The sequence below is a fragment of the Metopolophium dirhodum genome, chromosome 9 (assembly GCF_019925205.1).
Source record: "Metopolophium dirhodum isolate CAU chromosome 9, ASM1992520v1, whole genome shotgun sequence".
In the NCBI taxonomy this organism is placed as follows: Eukaryota; Metazoa; Arthropoda; class Insecta; order Hemiptera; family Aphididae; genus Metopolophium; species Metopolophium dirhodum.
Window position 1 is genome coordinate 30,082,881 of NC_083568.1, and position 26,149 is coordinate 30,109,029.

The 26,149-nt window shown below is 33.0% G+C and overlaps 3 protein-coding genes across 3 annotated transcripts; 2 read left to right on the forward strand and 1 right to left on the reverse strand.

The window, feature by feature from the left end:
• The first annotated feature begins 736 nt into the window (after positions 1-736).
• LOC132953061 (uncharacterized) lies at positions 737-4,860 on the forward strand. Its single transcript, XM_061025610.1, has 3 exons — positions 737-793; positions 2,469-2,782; positions 3,960-4,860. Exons 1-3 carry the CDS (start codon positions 737-739, stop codon positions 4,858-4,860), a joined length of 1,272 nt encoding a protein of 423 aa, XP_060881593.1.
• Positions 4,861-13,048: 8,188 nt separating this feature from the next.
• On the reverse strand, positions 13,049-26,087 carry LOC132952086 (uncharacterized). The gene is made up of 3 exons (XM_061024232.1): positions 25,911-26,087; positions 23,066-23,912; positions 13,049-13,850 (listed from the first exon to the last, which is right to left on the reverse strand). The coding sequence occupies exons 2-3, from the start codon at positions 23,572-23,574 to the stop codon at positions 13,829-13,831; spliced, it is 531 nt and encodes a 176-aa protein (XP_060880215.1). The 5' UTR covers positions 23,575-23,912; positions 25,911-26,087; the 3' UTR covers positions 13,049-13,828.
• LOC132952354 (uncharacterized) lies at positions 20,222-21,158 on the forward strand. Its single transcript, XM_061024636.1, has 2 exons — positions 20,222-20,556; positions 20,640-21,158. The coding sequence occupies exons 1-2, from the start codon at positions 20,341-20,343 to the stop codon at positions 21,156-21,158; spliced, it is 735 nt and encodes a 244-aa protein (XP_060880619.1). The 5' UTR covers positions 20,222-20,340.
• Positions 26,088-26,149: the final 62 nt, after the last annotated feature.

The following is a 26,149-nucleotide window of genomic DNA, read 5'->3' on the forward strand; positions in this document are numbered from 1 at the left end:
AAATATTTTGCTCTGAGTGTCTTGTGGTTATGTTAGTTAACACTCAATGTAATATCGTACTAACGTTTTGACGAGCTAAATGGAGTGGCATAGTATTTACCCAACAGAATTTTGTTAGTCTACTAGTTTATCAATACTCGATTCAGCATAACTTTAAATACTCATAATTAATCAACTATACTGGTTTGTTTAAAATTTGATTGGTACACATCGAAGTTATCAGATAAATATTCTGTTTTGGAATGTTAAGTTTAACGTGTACTTGGTCATTAAAACATGTTAAATGCTTTAAAAAAAATAGTAATTACGTATTTAAGTAACTCGAAGTTGAAAAGGCTGACCAAAAAGTTAGAGTTATTCAAGGATAATTTAGTAGGTAAAAATATAGGACATTTTAGAGACCGGGAAAAAATTTCAGGTATCGTCGGTTTAGGGTTAAAAAGTCGAGTTAACAAGGTCTGACTGTAATAATTATAGTTTTTTTTTTCATAAATTTTGTTTTGTAATGATTTCAAACTATCTATATAAAAAAGTTTATAATATATTTTCAAAAACGTCGATCGATGTAACGAGTGTTCCGTTAAAAGAATCACCCTGTGTACGTGGAGTGTAAATCAAACCCTTACAGGAGAACCAATTGTCGGTAAACATTTTTTTTCTACTTGCTTATAATTGCCTATGACGAGACTCGGAAAAGGTCAAGAAATACCTATTCAATTTAAAATTGAAATCGGGAATGAATGATGACGATGAATATGCTAATAATATTTCCATCCCCGGAGAGACCAGGAAGGTAAGTTATTCGAACAGCATTTCCACTTCTACGTATAATACTAGTAGGAGAGATAATGGGATATTTTTTTTTTTTATCAGCAATGGACAACAACCCAAGAATCTCAAAACGTAGGTATTTGAGTACCTACTCGAGTGCTACTACTTATTTAACTATGCTAAACTAAGTGCGATCAATTACGATATTTTTCGAAAGAAATCAGAGCATTTCAAAGGGCGTTTTGTGTGTTTGCGCGTCGTATAAATCAATGCGGTCGTGGCAAACCGAGAGGAATCAATAGACCCAAATGAGCCGTGGATGAGAATCGAAACCGAGAAAATGTTTTGCACTGAGGTAAACAATTTTCCGAAGTAAGTATAATATACGCATACGGCTTGTCTATATCTATAGTCTATACCCACAGTGACCCTACGGAGTTCGACGAGCAGAGGTATACACATTTAAGAACGTCAAAGGCTGTTTATAGTATTATAATATAAGCACCCCCTCCCACGTATATATTTGTGGCTTGTGCAATGACATAGGCACACCAATATAGTATTAATATTATTATTATTATTATTATTATTATATCAACACTTTGAACGGTTTAAATGTTTATTAGAAATAGCTATTAAAATGACTTTTGGACTACTGTAGTAGTTGTAGTCGCAAAATTGATACGATTGGATCGTTTAACAAACTCAACGGGTGTTCAGCAGTGTCTGTGTAGCTGTGGAATATCTAAAGAAATATAATAACCCAGCCCAAGTCACCCCTTGTCGATGCACAAAATATGTGACGCACTGAAAAGATCTATTACACGACTTATTGTCTATCCGGCGACGGATCCAGGGGAGGGGCTCGCTAGCCCCCCCTCCAGAACTGTGTTCTGGATCCGTACCCGTGTCTATAATATATACTCATAGTGGCCCTACAGAGTGCGACGGGTAGAGGTATACACATTTAAGAACGTCAAAGGCTGTTTATAGTATTATAATATAGGCACCCCCTCCCACGTATATATATGTGGCTTGTGCAATGACATAGGCACACCGATATTATATTATTATTATTATTATATCAACACTTGGAACGGATTAAATGTTTGTTAGAAAGCTATTAAAATGAGTTGTAGACTACTGTATAGTTGTAGAAGCGAAATTGATACGATTGAATCGTTTAACAAACTCAACGGGTGTTCAGCAGTGTCTAGGTAGCTGTGGAATATCTAAAGGAATATAATAACCCAGCCCAAGAGTCGGCCAAGACACCCCGTGTCGATGCACAAAATATGTGATGCACTGAAAAGATCTATTAAGGTCCATTCCCACTGCTCCGGGACGTGTCCGGGCCGGATCCGTGTCGGTTTTCGGCACGTCCGGGTCGGCCCGGTCAAGTATTCACACTATTCAGGGCCCCGTCCGTGTTAATAAAATATTTTATCATCAGTTGAAGTCGGGCATCGAAGTTAGTAACCACGTGCTAGTTGTTTAGGTATTGTTAAGTGAAATTAACCTGAACATTTTGTTTAAAAAACAAGTAAAAACCTAATTTCAAACCTTCAAGTAAGTAATAAGTTAACGTTACTAATATTAGTTTTAAAATACTGTAGCGCTCGGGGGCAAATGCCCCATTCCCCCCTTAACACAACCCTGTGTGACAATTTTTAGTTAATTTAAATTGAACTTCTTAGTCAATAGAAATGGATTTTTCAACTGAAGAACTTGCTATAATAGCTCTACTGCTCGATGCCGACGAAGAAAAAAAAAATCAAGCACACCGTAAGTATTGGGTTCACCCAGCATGGAATAAGCGTGAAACTGAAGGTGAATTTCAAACTTTATACAAAGAACTTATTGACGACGAAACCAAATTCCATGGATACTTCAGGATGACAATGAATACGTTCGATATTTTACTTAAAGCAGTTGAAAATGACTTACAAAAACAGGACACCAATTTTAGAAAATGCATACCACCTAGGCATCGTTTGGCTGTATGTTTAAGGTAAAGAAATAAATAATAAATAAACATATTGTTTTTTTTATAGGTATGAACTTAAGTTCAACTTTGTCTTATTATTTTCTAGTACACAATTTTAAAAATATAATAATAATAATCAAAATCAAAATAATAAACTATACTATAAAGTATGTAATTTTGTCAAAATTTGAACTTTAAATGCTTATGAAAAAAATCATGCCTATGTATTTTCAATATTTTTCAACTGCTATTCTATCAATGTATCAGGAACCTTAATTTTTCAGACTTTTTGGCCCACAAAATAAAATTGTATTGACAATAATTATAAAAAAAAAAAACTTAAAAAATAGAAAACTGAAAATGTAAACAGCTCAAAACAAATCAAAATATTTTCAAAATTGTATGGTGTATATAAAATAAGAATATAAACATTCAGTGAAATTTAAAACTATTCGTTTTTGAATTACAAACAAAAAAGAAAATCGCTACATGAGAAATCAAGTGAATATCAGATGTTATAAAATTATGAACTTCAAACGCTCATAAAAAATTATTTTGACTTGTTTTTAGATATTTTATTTTTGGTAAAAGTAGAAAAACTTATGTTAAATCTTGTATAACATTTTAAAATCTTAGATTTAAAAAGAAAAATTTTTATGAATTTCTATCTCAAAATAATTTGCAAATTTTTGTCAATTACGTATTTTGTCTAAATTTCAACTTTAAACGCTTAGAAAAAAATTGTGACTACAGATTTTTAATATTATTCATCTACCTTTGTAACAACTAACAATATATTAGGAGCCTTCTATTAAATTTTCAAGAATTTTTAAAATTCTTATAATAAAATTAAATAATTTTAAATAAAATTTTATTGATATTTATAGAAAAAAAAAAATACTAAAAAGATTGGAAACTGAAAATGTCCGTAAGTAAATTAAAGCAAAATAAGTCAAAATATTTTGAAAACGTTATGGTGTGTAGAAACTGCTCATATAAACATTCAGTCACAGCTAGAATAATTGCAGAGAAAACAATAAAAAAACAAAAAAATAATTGAATCAGATAATGACATGAAACTTAATTATGTATAAAAATTAGATTTATATCTCATATATTATAAAAAAAAGAAGAGTAGGTACCTATGCTTTAAAATATGAGGTCTAATTATTATATATATTAATATCCACTAATATTTCAGATTTTTAGCAACGGGTGATTCGCTTAAAACGATCTCATATAGTTATCGTTTGGGGCATTCGACAGTATATGAAATAGTGACAAATACTTGCGAAGCCTTAGTCAAAACTTTAATGCCTGAAGTAATGCCAATACCCACTAGCCAAAAATGGAGAGACATCGCAGATGAGTTTTGGAAATGTTGGAACTTTCCAAACTGTATTGGATCATTGGACGGCAAGCATGTAGTAATCCAAGCACCGCCAAATAGTGGGTCACTATATTTTAACTACAAAAAGACCTTTTCAGTGGTACTTATGGCTCTCGTCGATGCTCATTATAATTTTATTGTGGTAGATGTAGGCGCGTATGGTAGGAATAGTGATGGAGGTATTCTAATGAATTCGAAACTAGGAAAAAGCTTAGATAGTAAACAACTGAATGTACCTTCAGATACTGAACTTCCTGGAACTGAAAATTTGGCACCATTTGTGATTTTAGGAGACGAGGCATTCCCTTTAAAAACATATGTTATGAGACCCTACCCTGGAAAACAGCTCGATGATAGTTCAAAAAGAGTATATAATTATCGTCATTGCAGAGGAAGGAGAGTTGTTAAAAATACGTTTGGTATTTTGACACAAAAATTTAGAATATTCAACCGAAGAATCCAAGCAAAACCTGAAAATGCTGACAATATAATTTTAGCAACTTGTGTTTTGCATAATTTCATTAAAATAAATGAAGGAAGGATAACATACAATAGAGAAGAAAATATCAATCCAGCAGTAGATTTGACATTACAAAATATTCCAATACAGGGTGGAAATGCAAGTCAACCAGCCTTTCAGGTGAGAGAACTTTTCAAAGAATTTTTTAATTCTACTGCTGGATCAGTTTCATGGCAAGATGATGTCATATAAGTTTTACACTTTCACTTAACTATTATGTTAATTTAAAATTAATTTTGTATTTAGTATAATCTATAAGCATTAAGCAAATATATTTTGGGATACCTACAATCTGTCAATAAAAATTATCATTATAATTAAATATTTAAATTTGTTTTTTATTATTTGTTTGAATATATTATTATATTTCTAATTCTATTAAATACTTAATATTTTTAACTACTCAATAGCTTACTTAAAATACCAGAACTAGTTTAGTAAATAATTCTCTACTAGTATACTTCTTAACTCATCAATAGACTACATTATAATCATTTTTATAGTAGTTATCCATATAATTTTATCACAATCATATACCTAGGTATTTTGTATTTTTATATTATTAAAACATAATTTACAATATTTCGTGTAATATTTAAGGACATTATAGTAAATTATATACACTCAACTTACCAGATTGATTAAGAACTTGGCCAATCTCTTTCCATCTTAGGTCTTTCCAATTTGCATCGCTATATTTCGGATGGCTCAAATCATATAAGCCTTGATGTTCTCTTACCAATTCAATTAATTTTTCAGAATCCATATTATTTTTAAAAAATATACTAAATATTGGTACTATGGTACTGACTACTGACTACTGATGACTTTTTCAACCGTGGCAAAATATGAATGAATTCCCGGAGACCACACGTCTCCGGCCCGTTTCATCGTTCACACTGGTCCGGACATGTCAGTGCCGGGCTGAACACGTCCGGGAACCCGGAAAGAGAATCGTCTCCAACGATAATTTTCGGGCCCGGATCTGGCACGGACGCCCGGCCCGGACCCGTCCCGGATAAGTGAGAACGGTCGTATTTAAAACTCAATATGTAATTGTTTTCTTGCACCCGGAGGGATTCCGGCACGGGCCCGGCCCGGACACGTCCCGGAGCAGTGGGAATGGACCTTTCGTGGAAACTTTGGTTCGATATGTTGACTGTTTATAGTAATGATGTTTGCGTGATTGCTATCATCATGGTCCGCGGTGATATGCATTTTACATTTTTTTGTAAATGCTTCGATGTGTACTAATGGAAATTGCTTTTTTTCACAAGAGCGCATTGTTCGAAAACAAAATTACTTCGATGATCTCAAGTAGATACGCCTATCATCAAATTATGTAGATTATTTTATTTTATTCATTTAAATTATAATCCATATACACATGACTTATTTTTTATCCTGCAGCGACGGATCCATGTTAGTTCCCCCCCTCCATGAACTATGCTCTGGACCCTTACCTTTGTATATCTATACTCATAGTGGCCCTACAGAGTGCGACGGGTAGAGGGATACACATTTAATAACGTCAAAGGCTGTTTAGAATAATTAAATAGGCACCTCGTATCTATAGCTTATGTGCAATGATAATATAGGCATACCGATATTAAATTATTATATCAACACTTGAAATTGTTTAAATGTGTCTTTGAAAGCTATTCAAATTAGTTGTAGACTACTGTTGAATAGTTGCGAAATTGATACGATTAGATCGTTTGACCAACTCAATTGGCGTTTGAAATATCCAAAGCAATAATGACGCTGTCCAAGACGCCCCGTGTCGATGCACAAAATATGTGATGTACTGAATAGATCTATTACACGACTTATTCATCAAGGGGAGGGCCCCGCTTGCCCCCCCCCCACAACTGTGTCTATCTATATTCACAGTGGCCCTACAGTGTGTGATGGGTAGAGGAATACACATTTAATGACGTCAAAGGCTGTTTAGAATAATTATATGGCCACCTCAAATACATATTATATATCCGTAGCTTGTGCAATGATATAGTCATACCTACCCGATATAATATTATTATTATATCAACACTTGAAACTGTTTAAATGTGTCTTAGAAAGCTATTAAAATTAGTTGTATACTACGGTTATAGTTGCAGTCGCGAAATTGGTACGATTAGATCGTTTAGACAAACTCAATGGGCGTTTGGAATATCTAAAGCAATAATAACGCAGCCCAAGACGCCCAAGACGTGTCGATGCACAATAGTGTGATACATTGGAAATATCGAATTATGGTGGAAACATTGGTTCGACATGTCTTGACATCAGAACGTTAAACTATGATAACGATGAATGCGTGAGGGTTTTTTTTTATTATGATGCATCGTGGTGGTCCGCAGTGATATGAATTTTATATTTTTTGTAAATGTTCCGTTAACAAAATATAGGTACAATAGGTACTAATGAAAGTTGTTTGTTTTCACAACAGCGCAATATTCAAAAACAATTACTCTGACGAATGGTGCGGATCTTAAATAGATACGCCTATCATTATACTCCAATATATATATATATACGTATATATTTTTTATTATATTTATTTAAATCGTAAATTTACAATTTGTGTACACTAAATTAAACCTAATGCTTAATAACAAGATATGGTTGGATAGTGGTTAATGTTTGGTAGAGTTTTATCGGAGACTATATAGTCCATTTAGCTGAGTGTAATAGCTAAACCTCGTTACACGTAATAAAACAAATGCCTAAAATAGCAACAATTTCGTTTTTTTCTTTTTCGGTTTAACCAAACTTCGGTCTGATAATTAATTTTAAAGAATTACTTTTGTGAAAAAGTTTTAAACAATATCATACTTGGTTTTATTTAATCAAATGGAATTATAATCAACAAAGTTTAATGACACAATAGAAAAGCGAACAGTTTAATTTCGCTTATTATTTATCACTGAAAGACATAAATACCTACCTACTATAATATGTTACTGTGCAGTGAATTCTATTTCATTTTGATGTTTGATGATATTTCCACATAAAAGAGAACTCTCTCCGTTATGAAATTAATTTTGTTTTCTATTGCATAGTCAAAAAGTTTTCAAATTTTTAATAATTTAATTGGCATTTGACAAAACATCTTTCAACTTCTGAAGCTGATGACAAACGAATAAGAAGACTGAAAATCACCTGAATTATTTAAAGACACGTATACAAGCTATACGGAGAGAGAACGACCCAAATTGTTACTCGGCTGAAAAACTTAAAACAGTAATCTCGGCTAAACATTTCATCGACTGATCACTTTATTCAATCGACGATTTAAAATTTGATCAGAGGATATACCTACGCACGAGTATAAATAAAATATAAAAAGCATTTATATTGCAGCTATACGTGGATCGTGAAACGAAGACGTCAAATGTAAGCATTTCGTACATAAAACTACCATCGATGATTATATAAATTAACAATATTTTATATGTGTTTACGATTATAATATGTATACTTGAACGCCAACTAAATAACGCAAAGACGTATTGCATTACAAATTACTAACGAAAACTTACAGTTATAATTATATTTTATGACGGAATAATTGAATGTGCGCACAGAAAACTTTCAAAACTTATACCTAATTAAAATTTGGCTTATCGTCGTAATCATTTTCAAACAATACGGCGGACTCCGAACCCTCGGCTTTCACATATATAATAATCGCAAAATAAATGTCCCGGTCCTATTGTTAACTGATTATTTCTCTCCAATGTACATATATTATACGTATATTATTCTTACTAGGTACTAAATATATATATATATAGTCTACTTTTAAAAACGTCCGTTCATAAAATGATATATTTTTCAAAAACCCTAGAAAATAATGGTCTGCTATACGATCGCAGAATATTGAATATTAGGAAAATAATACCGGTGTAACTACGATTGTGTGTACCTCGTATTGATTTGAAGAAATTAGTTTTCGCTTTGAGATTAATCAATTTGACGTTTTTTTCGAAGTGGAGCAACTCCAAAAGTATCATCATTTTTCTTTCGAAAAATACAAATATTAATGAATTGTATTTATTTTACTGTGGCGACGTGTTTAATACGATATGTATTTTTACTAGTGGACCGTTTATGGTAGTAGTCCAAAAACAATAGACATTTTTACTGTATACTTACAACGTTTCGACCGTGAGATCTATGGTATGCGTACGATTTTCTTGGAAACAATTTGTTTGAATAAACATAGTCAACACGTCTATGTGTTGATTTTGATTTGCTAAGTTCCAGTAGGTATATTTAGGTAATCTGTTCATAAATAACGATTGCAATAATTATTTTAGCCATTATAATATAATAATGTTGTCCTATATTATCATATCGTATAATATATTGAAAACTGCATACTATATAACATAACCGTAAGTTGTATATTATATAGACGATAAATAACAGTAAAAAACTCGATTTATACATAGCTACTAATCATTATGTTTTTTAAATCAACTATGATAACTTCGTATACTGTACAACGTTTATTTAAAGTTGTAATTCAAATGATTTCTGTGAATTACAAAGCACGAAAGTCCTATCGTTGTTTCTGGGTTTTCTGAAATTTCGTAAACATACCAACACTTTATCACATTACATTTTAAACATTACTTATTTCGATAAATTTTAAATACAATTCATGAAAACTGCGTAGTATCGTAATTTTACATATAACTTTAATACTTCGTGTTATAATAATCTTCGTATATAATTATAGGTAAGTACACTACAGTAAGCAGTCTTCTAATTTATTACTATTATCATTATCACTTATAATTGAGAATCTTACATAATAAATTAACCACGCGTATTTAAAATATGCATGAATCATATTTTATGCAGTCAAATCCCTTGTCATTAAATATACAGTCCACATTGTCTGTGCGCCTGTTAATAGGTATGTTATAACTATGCATAATAACTTATTAAGATGAATTATTCAATTATAATACTTTGGGGCTTATTCGATTATATTCAATTGCTCGAAACGTACGTAAATATAGGTATCGACGTGTTCATGTATGTCTGTATGTGATTTTTGTGAATTATCGTTGTATACGGTGCAGTATATACTTACAGTTCTAAATTCAAATAATATATCTATATAGCGAATGAAACGAAATGAATAACAATTGATTTTAGTCAAATACCTCATACGCGCCCACGTAAGAAACAGGTGTGTTATTTTATGATGTACAACTGTCGAGTATACCCACACTATATAATAATTGTGCCGGTGCTCTATAACTGCAGCTACTCCACGCAGATTAGGGTCTAGGTGGGTGCTTGGTAAAAACGAAAAAATAATAATTTCTAATTTTTCTAGACGGCCGACGCAAGTTCGTCATGGTACTCGAACCCGCAATAATGCGGTTTGTTTTTCGTCTGCTGACTTTTCGAAGAAGAAAAACGTCGGAAAAGCGTCGCCCGCGTCTACTGCAGCAGCACAAGTGAAATGGCCCAACTAAATGATTTTGATGGCAAAATTAATGCTCTAATAAACCGAACGATCCGGAGCCGCGAACCGTGTGCAAGAAGACGATTCAACAATCACTGTTCCGCTCTACTGTACAAAGCCTAAAACATCACTATTGTCATCGACTCCCGAGGCTGTCTTTTTCTTTTAAACGTGATTTTTATTTTTACGATTTTTTTTTTTAATCGCGTTAATGTCGCCACATTGTGAGTCAGCTATTTTTTTTAGCTCAAACTATCCACGTCACCTCTACTTATCAACTCATTTCAATATAAACAATAATGATCAATTAAACGGAGTAGGACGTATATAGGACGTATTATTTGCTTTTTAAAAAACAACATTGTATGTATGAACAATAACCATTTTGTAGCCGTTTAGTTATTTATTTTTTTCCGACAAAAAGTAATATTATGATGGTAGTACATTAACATTTAGATAACTCTCGCGAAATTATAAGCCGAAGTTTTGTCTAAGTATCGGCTTATAGTGAGCTATTTTAATTTTGATTAAACTACATTTTTACACTGAAATATGAACGATGTGTTTTAAACCTCACAAGTACATATACAAACACTCTTAACGTCTTAACACGCTAATTTCGTGGTTTCTATATTATACGTTATTAAACTTGATTAGTAAATGTAAAATAAAATACCCATCATAGAATCAACGATCGAACTATATTTATTGTTAAATTGTATAATAGTATATAGTTCTCTTATTGTTATCAATTCTATATTAGATATAAATTTCTACTACTTTTTTTCAAATATATGTGCAGACAGTAATTTTATGAATTATGTTAATACGTCGTGTCCGAACGGGATAATAATAAGTTTTTCGTATTATAAACATGATAGGCACTATAATATTATCTATAGAAGACTTATATAAGATTAGTTAAACTTGCTCGTACTCGCCTATGTATTATATATTTCGTTTATAATAGTTTTAATAATTTAAGACAAATTAAAATGTATAACATCAAATATACACATCGTTAGTACCATCAAGTAATTTGTTTACTATGCACATCTTAAAAACAAACTCGTGTCATTATCATGTAAACGGAAGCTTTTCGGTCATTTTTCATTCATGTATCAAAAATAGTATAAATTATGTTTATTTGTATTTTGGCAACAGCCAACGACAATATAACAACAAATGAACAAACACAAAACGACGCCAACAGTCCATTCCCGTTTCAGACGAAAATTGTAGCTGAATAAACGTTTTTCCTCCAGTGTGTAGCAGTTTCTGAGCAAAAAAAACTTGACATAAAATAACGTGTATATGTATATAATATTTTTGTATATAAATAAAATATTCTTATAATTTTTATTTTTTTTGTGCTAGATACATAACTAGTTATATCGGAGCTCAGAGAGTTAGGGGTTCTTATGTACCGGGTACCCTCGAGTACCGGTCTTAAATGTGGCGTCCCGGTAGGTTAGGTTAGGTTAGGTTCAAATTTTTGGCCACTGTACTGGCCCTATACAAAACTTCCAATAAATTGCAACCCATTTCAAGCGATACGGGCGTGTCCCATACACGATTTCAAGGTAGGTAATAAATGGTTAACCCACAGCTTAAAATTTTACAATATACTTAAATTAAGTATTCCTTTCAAAATTTCAAGAATGACAGATTAATTTCAACAGAAATACTTCAACTAAGTACCAAAAATCATTGATCGACATATGCGGCGGCACTAGAAAACTCGGACTAATCTGCCGATGGAGAACACATTGCAGGACACAGATTAATAATTTTACTTTTATTGTCTATTCTTTAAATTTTAAAGTTTAAAATGTTATATTATATTGCAGTGTTCAAAATAGTTGTATAATCAAAAAATCAATAAAGAAATCGTCGGTAAAAAAAAAAAAAATTGTCCCGGTTTTGGTCAAATAAAATATGATAACCCTATATAATAACGGAACTCTCGACGTAAAAATATATAATTTAACGATAATAACGTATTCGGTAAAATAAACGCTTACAGCTTTTACCATCTTTTTCATCGAAAAAACGAGGGCTATACGGTGACTGCGGTTGTGATATATTATGTTGTTGGGAGTTCAGTCGTAACCATTGATCATCATCATATGCGGCGGCGACACTATAGAAAACATTTATTGCAGTGAAAACGCAAACGACTGGACGATAACTACATCCAAATCTAAGATTTTAGACGTAACGTATCTCTTCATAAATCGTCACCACATTAAATCGATTTATTGACAAATCGTTATTTTTGTGTGTGTGTGTGTGTGTATGAACCATTAGAATTGCGTCGAAAAGCTAAAGAAGTTTGCTGCGATCGGTCGCCATTGTTGTAGCCGTAACAACAATGTCAGCTGCTCGCCCCGTCCTCGATGAAGCGTTTTATTATTTCCATCAGCATATTATCATTATGAGATAAAACTGGAACGATTTGACGAGTTTATTTATTAAGTTTAGTTTATTTATTCCTAATGCTGAAATTTTATTTTTTTTGTGAATTTTTCTGTTAGTTTTTTCGTCCGAATAAATCAAAGAGTATACCCTACCTAATGAGCAATACATTTCTATACACGAGTACCTATATGCCGTCCTATACATTCCTGCTGGTACACCAAAGATAAGATATGACATAGGAATAATTAGGTAATATTATATAATAGAATAGTTATTGTACAATTGAATAATCATTTATATAATATTTCGTCGACGACAAGCGCACGCGTGTAACGATGATAATCTAATCAAACGCAATGTCGATGGCAAAATATTATAAACAAACTATACATCCATATTCTGTTATCTTCGCGCACGAAATATGTCATTAGTAAAAAAAAAATAATAAATAAATAAATAACCACAACATATAAATACAAAGTATATTATATTACGTACAAATATTTTATTCGCACGCAGACATAAATCCGTAATAAATAAATATTATCAAAACTAGTGTTTACTAAAATGGAAAAAAATCATCATTTAATTAATAACCTATCCTGCAGCAGGATTGCGGAAATTGAACATTTTCTGATCGGGGAAAAGTTGTTGTAGTTATAATATCAGCTATTGTCAAATATTCGTCAGGAATAATTAACGTCAACGACATGGTTCTATTGTAGGTACTCCGACAACAATAACAACATAGGTATAGCTTGAATTTAAAATAATTTGGATCACTCCTGCTGACATCAACATATAGGTATTATTATTACTAGGTATTTTAACAATAAAATATAATATTATACATATTTTATACTTAAACGTACAACAGTGTTATTTTTTAGACGCAATTAGCATAATAAATCATTATATTATTATTGTTATTATTGAAACATATTATTGTGTTATTTCGGACGAAGTTGTTTATTTTATTTTCATTGTTAAGCATATTATTCCATTTTACGAAAATATGATATATTACGATAAAAAAACACTTAATTATTAATATGAAAATCAGAATATCGACGTGAAATCACAATATCATAGTGTGTACCACTAACATAATATTTACTTCGTCGGTATACAGAACGAGGAATGAGTAAAGAGTTTTATCTGCACAGAATCAACACATAAGTCGTAATATGTTATAATATTATCCGCACATGACGTTCACATAGTTCTCTTGGCTCGTTGTGTTAGGCTTCAGGCCCTTCCTTCAAAAAACCTAAAAATAAAAATATTCAAATTAGTGGAAGACCATTGACGAATAATTAATAATAATGATTAATAGATATGATAATAATAATTAATAATAATAATGCCATTTTTCTAGAAGACTCTGAAGACGTGGAATAAATGGCGTAAGTACAATATTAGGTACCTCGTCGCATATTCAAAACTATTGAGCCGCGTGTACATAAAAACTATTATTTTAAGTATGTTAATTGTTAGTACACTTCAAAACATCAAGTAGACCTAAAAAGAAATATGCCCAGTATTTGATATTATCGTATAATATTATGTTTATTAAACAAAATGTTTTAAAGTTAAATATAAGTCAACTGATACAGCAATAATCATGATAAAATAATAATATAATGTTTTGTATTGAATTAATTAGCTTTCACATCACGGGTCAGAGTAAATAAGTATAAATAGGAAGTTACAATTTAAATACAAATATATTATTGTCATGGAGAAGGTTTTATTAATTTGGTTAAGACTTAAAATGATGTGCACTAGATATTATTATGATTTTACTATAATCGGAATAGCTGAATAAACATCGAACTATAACTTCGTTAATAATCCATAAAAAAAATACTCTTTTCACCACGTGGTTTTTAAATAATTGTCGTCACAGTATTACAATATATCGTAGCAGGTACATCATATTATATTTTATATTATAAATTGAACTCCGCGTATATAGGCAAATCAAAACTGTTCAGAATAATAATTTAATATAATTAAGTCTTGTATTTTCAGTAAGCCTAAAACTTTAAGTATATTCGTCGAGTGTGTGCATATTATTATAATAATAGCCTGCGAGGTGACTACTGACTATGCACGCGTATGATATGTGCGCATAGAAAACCCGGTTAACGTACATTATTATTATACTTTGAACGTATATTTAACATAATGTTGATTTCGAGTAAATACAATACAATTTTGATAACAACGTTAAGAATATTATACGTTCGTTTCGGCAAACGTCTGAATTCGTCTAATCGCGTGTACACACACTCAAAGGCCGTAAAGGTAAGCGACGGGATATGAAGCCGATCGACATTTTATGCACAGTGCGCGTGCTAGAAAATCATAGTCATCATCAGCAGGTGTCCTCGGGCCTAGCGATGGGTTTCGAATCGGATTAAAATACGTCTGATTAATAATTAATAAACGCGATCGTAGTATTATCATTATGGTGAGGGTTTTATTCATTTGGTTAAGACTTAAAATGATGTGCACTAGATATTATTATGATTTTACTATAATCGGAATAGCTGAATAAACATCGAACTATATCTACTTTAATAAATAATAATCCATAAAAAAAAATACTCTTCACACCACGTGGTTGTGACTGTCGTCACAGTATTACAATATGTCGTAGCAGGTACATCATAATATATTTTATATTATAAATTGAACTCCGCGTATACAGGTAAATCAAAACTGTTCAGAATAATAATTTAATATAATTAAGTCTTGTATTTTCAGTTAGTCTATAACTATATAAGTACTCGCCGAGTGTGTGCATATTATTATAATAATAGCCTGCGAGGTAACTATACTGACTATGCACGCGTATGATATGTGCGCATAGAAAACCCGGTTACCGTACATTAATATTATTCTTTGAACGTGTTTATCATAATGTTAATTTCGATTAAATACAATATAATTTTGATAACAACGTTAAGAATATTATACGTTCGTTTCGGCAAACGTCTGAATTCGTCTAATCGTGTGTACACACACTCAAAGGCCGTAAAGGTAAGCGACGGGATATGACATATTTATGCACAGTGCGCGCTCAGGCGTGCTAGAAAATCATCGTCATCATCAGCAGGTGTCCTCGGGCCTAGCGATGGGTTTTGAATCGGATTAAAATACGTCTGATTAATAATTAATAAACGCGATCGTCATATTATATTATGGAGGTATAGGTAGGTATATAGACACTGGGTAAAAGCGGTCTCGAAGTATTCTCAGCCTATATCAACCGTAGAAATAAATTTATAATATATATATAGGAGGAATCCGTACCCATCGCCTATATACGAACGATAACTGGGTCGGCCTCACGCGAAATCGTTTAACTTCGATTTTTCATCTCTTTTTACGCCAACGCACATTTCCGGCCAAAAGCCGGACGAGTGCTCTACGAAAGTCCGTCGTCGGCAGCTTTTATTGAGATTTTAAATCGAATCTATGCATAGGTACAACGCTAGTCGCGGGAAAATGCGAACGTTTTGCTGCAATACAAATAATTTAGTCTACGATACAGCTGATGTGAATCGTTACGCGTATCTAAAGCTATTATTATATTATTATACGAGTAAAATATTATGTTATATTATTATTACGATTGCGAATGTAGTGCACACGTAACCGAAATCATGGCGTAATATTAAAGCTATTGATAATATGGGTACACTGTAATAGTGAAATTCTATGACCCAATCTCAAAATATTAATATATAATATTATTGTCAATACATTTTAATACGTCACGAACGATTTTAAATGTTAAATGTCCAAATCACGAGTCAAGTGTATGTACCGCTGTAGGCAAGCAATAATTGCCAATGGAAATTAAATCGTAACAGTACTTATATTATGCGGCACGTCATTATTTCATAATACTATTATAGTAATGTTATATGAGCAGATCTCATTATTGCATACAAAAAAAAAACTTACTATGCCGATCGACATTGTTATAGTCTTGTATTATAATGCGTGATGGATATAATTCCGATTGTTGGTCAAAGGCTTTATTGATGAAAAGCTGATAATGTGTTTTAAAAAATATTAAACAATAGGTATATAGGCAGGTAGGTAAGTATACTTATTCTAATTTTTACCTAATGCAGGAACTAAACTATAATTGAAATGACGTTATGATATTTTAGTTAAATTTTTTCAATAATGAAAGATAAGTTATGAGACTTGTGAGTAGTAACGATATTAATAGAGCACAAAATGTCTATATAAGTAGCATAAAATATAAATTAAATATTAATTTGAATAGCCTAAAAAGCATCGCGGCTCTTAATGTTATTCGCTCGAAAATAATATGAAAAAAAAAAGAGAAAATCAGGAAAACCGTAATTTAGATTCTGATTAATTTGACATCCTCGTTTCCTGGGTGAATAAACAATATTATTATAAACATGCGGCACCCGAATCGCAGCAATCACCACTTTGTCAGCAGACTTTCGATAAAATATATTATATTATATTATCTACGAACCAATCGTAAAACGTGCCATCTATAATGGCCATCTAATTATTAACAAATAAGTAATAACAATAATATGCAAAATTATATTATTGTGATAATATAATTTTAGATTCTAAGCGGAGCGAAGAAGCTAGTGGCATTACAATTGTGTTTATTTTTTTAGATTCTGAGCGAAGCGAGGAAACTAGTGGCTTTACAATGGTGTTTTTTTTTTTTTTTTTTATATCCTGTATACAAAATTTCTACCAGAAGGAGTGCTTCGATTTCAACATATAGTACCTTATATTTTAGCAAATTGGATCAAGATGTTACTTTAGAGAGGTCGATTTTCTCAATAGTTACGGGAAAAACTACCGACAAATTACGAAAAACCGCTAAAAATGGGATTTTAATTTCTAACGTTTTGTTTATCACCATAGAAACGAATACAGAAATTATATGTGGTATACTATTAATTCAACTTACAGGATATAATAAATAATAACAAAATAAAATATCCAGACTGACAAACCGCGTCTCCGCTCAGAATCGTTTTTCTTATACAATGATGTTATATCATTGAATTCAAGTTTAATCCGATCCATTATACATTGACCCACTTGTGATCTACTGTACAGCAGAGTGACATCCACTTACACGCTTTTTGCCTTTGTGATTCGTCGCTTTTGGTTCTTTTAACGGACGCGATATCACTAATTCGACAACTCCAGTAGTTCGTGTATTATATTATGGGTACCTTATTCACCCCGCTAATCATAATATCCGTGTCTTAATTTAAGATGTGCCCATTGTACCGACCTTTGCCGACACATTTAAAACCCAAACTTGACTAAACAAATGAATCGTTTTGTCCATTTTTGCGAATTCCCGCAGGTTGGTGCAAAGGTATTACAGCACAAAGCTTTCGGCCGCGAAATGTATTATTAATGGAATTTCGAGGATCCCGCCCCCCGCGACACCATACATTTGATACAACGAAAAACAAGACAATGGGTAATCGTTTTGTAAGGTTTTTTTCCCCTCAAAATTGTTCTTCTTTCAAAAGCTGATTAATTAATTTCGGCGCACACAATGAACCCCGTGATTTGTAATCGTTTTCGCGCCAAACAGCCGTTAATATACGTTTTGACGATTTGCATTTATTTCATTGAGACTATTATACATATATTGTTTATTAATAATTATAATATCATACGTAGGTAATAAGAACAAGTCAAACTGATAATTAATAACCAACAATTTATTGCAGATAGGCGGTATACAATGAATTAATAATTTTTCGCAATTTTTTCGACGGCATTTAATGTCACCGGCAATCGGTGTTCTATATTATTGCATCATAAATTTGTATTGTACAACATCCTAATAGACAACTATACTATGGTTATGTTATCATAAAATATGAATATCGGTGTGATTAAACATTGTCCTGTGTCGGTGTCCATTGCAGACATTACAAACATACTATTATCATTGACAGAGTCGAAAAAGGAGAGCGAGAAATCCATTTAACGTAAGACACTCGTCGTTATTATTTCAGAAAATACAAACGTTTTTGAAAATATTTCTTTTGCATAATATAGAGTTTCTATACTTCTATAGTTTTCAGAAAGCAAATGTATTTTTTATTGTTATCATTTTTTAAATTCTTTATATTTTTAATTTCATATTCCGGAAGCCCGGAGCAAAGAATTATATTTGGAGTATTTCTATCTATAAGAATCACATTTTGGACAAGTAGTTTATTAGTTATAACTTTATAAGTATTAAAAGTTTAGATGAGTGGAATAGTGGACCAACATTTTGCGGAATACCTCAGTATACTGTACTATCAACATAACTCATCAAAACTTTCATTACTTATAGGCTATAGCTTATAAATTACTCGTCCAAATTCGATTTTTATTCATCGAAGTACTTCAATTGGAATAATGAATTAAAAATGTATTTTGTTTTTAAAAAACTAAAAAAATTAAAAAATTATGACGATAAAAATATAATTTTTTTTAGACTTGATTTATATTAGATTTTTTTTAACAACTTGGAATAATGCAAAAAAAAAATATTTTTAATAACGTTGACAGTTTTTGCAATACCTAATGAACGCCTTACGTTAAGTGCATTACTATCGTTATAATATAATGTCCCTATACCTATCTATAAAGGTTTTTAGTCCAAACAACGCTGCTAAACCCGTTAAAAATATAATAATATTATAAAATAAAAAAAATTTTCAGCAGTGCGTTTGGTGTGCACGAGGTTATATATATTATTATTATTATTATTTATTATATTATCTCTATCGCGTCGCGCCATCATCGCGTCATCGTCATAATATTACCAAGTCCGTTTTCTGGGGAATCTATATTAGCTGTAACTACGCGCATCGCAGCGGTAGGTCCGGTATATTATGGTAACGCGGGAGGAGCGAGTCGAGGGTAACGTCAAGTCGTTTAAAATATCTATAAAGTTGAACATATTATAAATGTAAGCCGAGTAGTTTTCTCTTACGCTTGCTGCGCCGTCCATGCTATCGCAACAGCATTAAAGGTTATTGGAACATTTATGCACACAATATAATATATTATGTAGCATTATAATTTAATATTTATAGCACATCAAACGCATAAGAGGGTCGAACCAGTCGGCCCACCTACAACTCGCGGTAAGTCTCCCGGGCGTTTGTTATTTTTCTTAATTTCGAATCGATCAACCAGACGACCGCGGGGCGTTGTTAGAGATGTGAGCTCGGTAAATTTACCCGGTAAAATGTACGGGTAAAACTAAATTTACGTAAATTTTACCGAGTATTTTTTTACCCGGTAAATTTTTTACCGTTGAAAAAAATTGCGTGACCCCTCATTTCCAATGTTTTTACAAGTGGAATAAATTTTATCATAGGTAATAATTATAAATACTAGTGTTTATAATCAACGGTTTTAGTGGTTTTACCCAAAGCCAGTGTATCCAATACGTGAATACATCAATAAAATGCAAACACTATTATATGTTTTAGTTTATAATCTATTTATACATTAATTTAAAAGTAAAAAGTGAAAAACTTGATAAAAGTGTAAAACATAACATTTTGTCAGATGAATTCTGGGAGCTAGTAGAAAGTATTATTACTTTAATTAATCCAATAACACTTTGGATTACAAAATTAGAGTCTGATATACCAAGGCTGTCTGAGGTTCCGGCTGCTTTAAATGATATAAAAAAAAGTTTTACATTACAAATGTCTACTTCTCCTTTACTCATAGAAGAACAAAATATTTTAAATGAAGCATTTGATAAACGTTTTGATATGGCTATTCATCCAATTCACTATGCAGCTAACGTCTTAGACCCAAAATATCAAGGGAAAGATTTACCTCAAGGATGTGATATAGAGGGAATTGTTTACATACAAAAAGTTGCTCATAAATTGCTAACATCAATTGAATATAAAAAGGTATATATGAACAATTGTGTTTAATATTTATAATATTAATAATTTAATATTTTTGTATAGTTAATTTTTATTTTGTTTCACAGATAATAATTGAACTTGCTGAGTATCGTTCTCATGAAGGATTATGGGCCAAAGATATTTTATGGAACAATATTGATGGTATAGAAGCACGTATCTGGTGGAATGGCCTTTGTTCAAACACAAGTCTTTCGAAAGTAGCATCTGCTATTCTTTCCTTGCCTGCATCCTCAGCAGCTACAGAACGCTCTTTTAGCTCTTATTCACTTATCCATACTAAAAGAAGAAATCGCCTAACAAATTTAACAGCAAAAAAGTTACTATTTATTTATGAACATATAAATAATCAAGACCTGGAAGTGTCAAAATCAGTAAAAAGTGTACAAACAAACCAAGAATCATTAACCATTAACAATGATGATGAAGAGCCTTCCTGTAGTTATCAGGTTTGTAGCTCTAGCAGTGAAAATGAGGAAGAAGATTACAATACTGATGACATAGTAGAGTCTGAAGGTGATCAGTTTGGAGAAACAGATTCAAGTGACGATGACTTTTTTAATTCCATTCAACATACACTTGCTTAGTTGAATATTATTATATTAATATGTTCTGAATTTTGATTCAATTTTTAACAATTATTATGTATTGCTGTATTATTCAGTATTCTGCAAACAGTTTTGTTATGAGTTTAAGTTTTATTGTTTTATAAAAGATATTTTATTTGTTTTGTTGTTTTATGTTTATTATAAACTATACATTTTTTGGTTTTATTTTGATAAATGTTATTTTATCAAAAAAAAATATAAAACATAGTTATGTAAGTTATGTTTAATGTTTAATATAAGTTTCATGATTTATTTTACTTACTTTTTTCTGTTCTAAATGAAATAAGTAATAGTTTTTTTTTTCCAAAGACTCAAAAATCCATTTAAAATTTTAGATATACCTAGAGTATAGACCAATATTCATTACTCAATTGTCATATAGGAATAGGTTTGATAGACTGGTAGGTAAAAAAGGAAAATAAATATTCTTCCAACATTTGAACAGTTCATAAAAACTTGAAGAAGGTAAGAAATTTAGTATTTAAGCATTATTTGAAAATTGAAAAAAATTACACCTAAAATTTTTGTTTTTCAAAATTTACCAATTTACTGAATTTTACGTAAATTTACCGAACATTTTTTACCGGTAAATTCCACATCTCTAGGCGTTGTATCGATAACAACAATTAAGCGGTGGACCGCGGTTGGTCACGAGTTCGCGGCGCACGTTCATGTATATAGGTACGAGGTACCCATATTTATAATATACCGCGGGGCAACCGCGCGAGAGGGAAGGGACGCAAACGCAACGTCGGACCGCAAAACATAATAATAATAATATATTATATTAACCGCTATGGCATTATATTATATTATTATTATTATTACGGGGCAAATCAGAAGGGCTCCACGCACCGTATCTTATACGTAGCCAGTGGGTAAGTATAATGTGCGTACGTGCTTCAGGTTGAAAACAAAGTGAAATATACACAGGAACTGGTCGGGCGGACGTTAATCGGCTCGTCGTCTACGACGTAGATTTGAAAGCAATGGTGATGAACCCAAAAGCGGTCCCGAGCTGCGGAGGTGGTTCGTGTTTGGTCGAAATTTATAAAAATTGCGACTGGCAATGCATTTAGCATAATGATGCGTTTGAGCGAATAATTTTAAAATGCTGTAACGTGATGTCGGCGCAGAGAATCTTAATATGAAGTAACGGGTTTGGGCGATATTGAAATTATTTTCACTCGACTTGACCGAGTAAAATTTATGCTTGAACACCATCGACGGTCCTGCGACGATTTTTTTTTAACTTAACAACTTATTGATTTTCTAATTAATTGTATGACCAAACTAATTTAAGTATAGGACCAAACCGTTGTTATGACTAAGGTTTTTCGAGGTAATTGTAAAAAAAAAATTCACCTATAACACGCAGTTATGGTTTTAGATAACAATGACCCACTAATTATTTTTGATTTAATAGTTTAGTTTAATTACAATAATAAAATTTAACATGCCGTGATCGTCGAATAATACCTATTCGGCTATACAATGTGCATTAGGTGAAATGAATGTCGGGGAAAAATTTTAAATCGTACAATGGGTCATGTTTGATCCAAGTCGTGGTAATTATATTTCTTAACGCGGCTAATATTTTTTCGTATCAAATTTAACCTTTAAAGTTGAATACATTATAATAGTTTGTTAACCGCAGAAAATCAACTACAATACTATTGTACCTACTTGACGTTCTCAGCTGTACTAACTATCGAGTCTAAGGCCGATCGCACACCAAAATAGCAAACCCGTGCGAGTCATATTTGTTTCAGTCAACTTAAAACAATTTGTTTTCTATATGCGCATATCAGTTACCTGGTCAAGACTTTTTCGTGTCCACTTTGAATTATTATTGTGTGGTATGACATTATTATTAATATGCTTACCGCGGTCGGATCGGCACCTCCAAAGGGCCGATGGTGTCGATGCGTCGGCGCGGGGCGACCGGCTGACGATGGTTCCACTGCGGCGGCTGCGGCCGCGGCCGGTGCCCCATCAACAGGTAGTCGTGTCGGCGTCGCCGGGCCGCGGGCCGCACCGAATAGCCGACGCGGAGCGGCACGTCGAACGAGTCGACCCGGCCACCGGCGGCCGCTCTGCCGACCCAACGGCCGTCGGCGCCGGCCGCGGGCTTCCAGGTTTTCATGTCCAACGGTATCACCTCGGCCTTGTAATAGCCACGCCCGGACGACGCGGTTTTCGCGGCGCCGTCGTCGTACGGCCGGTTCATCTGGTCCGCGGTGACCGGTTCGTACCGCATAGGTCCGTACTGAGTGATGATCACGTGCTCGTCGTCCGGGTAACCGAACGCGCCGCGGCCGTCCGGCGGCTTGCCAGTGGCGGCAGTGGCGAGCGCCGAGAACGACAATAGTAACGCGACCGTCGCTGGTTCCATAGTCGAGCCGAATGACGACGACGACGACGACGACGATGATGATGATGTGCGTACCGTTGCGGCGACGGTCGACGACACAATGAACGCGCGCAGACAATGGACCGCGGCGGTGACACTGCTCCTGCTCCTGTTCCTGCCGTTGCCGCGACCGCGACGATATTGACACCGCCTCCGCCGCCAAACGGTTATATTATTATCGTACTATGTCGTAGCCGTATTCAGTTATTCAGTTATCGTTGGTGTTTCTGTTGTTGGTGTTTGTTGTTGTTGTTGTTGTTGTTGTGTGTTGTCGCCGCGAGTCGGCGGACGTTCAAGTCTCGGTCACGGTCGGGCGCGACCTGCAGCGTACATAATATTATAGTCATAAAATAAATTATGGTAAACTGTGTTCGGTCGATTTTCGATAATCACGCGCAGCTATACGTGGTATAAAATGGTATGCTATAATAGAAGGCAAGGGTTCTTAACCTTTTCCGGTAGGTACATAGCGACCACTATGAGATACCAAGTAGGTACGATATCCAACCTCCCTACCCGACAAAAAATCCAGACTCGCGCAGAGATACTATAACACAAATACACAATACATAGTGGCGATTGGAATCAAAATTCGCATTGCCTTGGATAGAGATTGTTGCAGATGTCAATGTCACCGAATGGGATTACAAAAATCTTGGTGTGCCGTTTATTTTGATTTTATAAATAAATTATATTATCATCGGTATATAGTGTTGACATCACAAGAAAAATTTTTTTTTTAGTATTCATTCATTTGTTTATTTAAAATACACACCCGAGGGCAATCAGTACAGAATAATTAAATACTGATACTAGTGCGACAAAAAATATACACATAGATAAAGCGTTATAGCGTTAAATACAACAATATTAAGTTCATACTCTGGTTTCATCATTTAATATACAATAGAAAATTATTATTAAATAGAAAAAATTGTTGGAAAGAAAATATACTAATTTGTAACGCTTTTTGAGAGGAATGAAAAATATCAAATTTGTTTTGTAAGTTATTACAGGAGACTAGTGCTCTGTTAATAGGGGAAAAATTATTAAAAAATTATGATATACGTATCCATAATTCTGCTTTTGTATAGGTAAAATCTTTGATCTACGAACGTAATTACATTATATATATATACTGAGTCATAGAATAGGTGTTTCCAATTAATCCAAAAATTAGTCCTTGGATCCCCCCTCCGAGTAACCACCTGCCACCCAGGAGAGTTCGTGGACCACCAGTTAAGAAAACCCAAAAAGCTATGAAGTGAGCAAAGAACGTTATCTAAAGAATTCTCTCGCCGGGAATATTCTCGACACCGAGTTTTAAACGATTTTTTTTTTTTTAGTTTGTGAGATATGTGTTTTTTATGCATCCAATTTATAATACAGAAATGAGATGTAGGTACGAGCGTGACCCGGCCAGGGGAAGTTTTGGGTGTTGTATCGCTCACCCCTCATTGATTATTTTTTGTTTATGTTCTATGTCAGTAGTTCCCAAAGTTTTTCGACCCGCGGCATCCTTTTCGTAAGAAACTTTTCCCACAGCGTCCTTTTCTTAGTCAAAGTTCGACTTTAAATTATTTTTAGACCAGATAATATGGGGGCCACTGTCCTTTTTTAATAATAATATAATATAATGTGTTCTGTGGTATAATAATTAGGCGATAATATCTATTAACTGCCTGCCTAGGCAAGACGACTAAATCGAGAACTACCCTCCACCCATTCCCATCCACCATATTTGTAAATATGCCACTGGAACTGGTGCGATAACGATTTGATATCTACACCGCATTCGAAACCAAACGTACACTAGTTTTTTTAAGAATACCTACGTGTAAACGTCATACTTTGCACTTGATTGAAAACTAAAGAACAAACATGGCTATTATTTTTATTTTTACTGATCTTCAAACTTTAGTATTGATTAGCACATCAATATAGGCACTAAAGTTAAACATTCGCTTATATTTCGCACCCACATAAAGTCTATAAAGACAACGTATGACTCATTTCGTTCTCTATATTATACACATTCAGTTACACTATACAGCGTGACAAAATATATTGTATGATTACGTCTACCATATTATGTCCATATATATATTATAATGTGGCGCCTAAAAAGTCTTTGCTTATTCACAATATAAATAATGCGTTTTAGCCGTACGGCGATATCAAAGTACGCGGTCATGACGCGTATAATAGGTACTCGACGCGTCTTTCGGGCAAACGTATATCATGCGAAATATGCAATTTTATGAAAACTCGTGATATCTATTATAATGGCCGAAGACATAAAAGATAAAATTACCTACCCACCGCGAATATTCCTTCTCCGTTTTCACCGAGAATATTCTCCACGGAGATTATCGTCATCTGCACCGCGTCGTATATACTTTACATCGATTTTATAATGACATCACAATACACAGTAAGTACCTCCACGTACGATAATCGTGTCGGCCGACCGATGCTGCGCACCTACCTACAGCTCCCGACCGGCCGACTTCGTTCGACTGTAATATTATTATTGTCGTTTTGAGCGCGTCGTGAC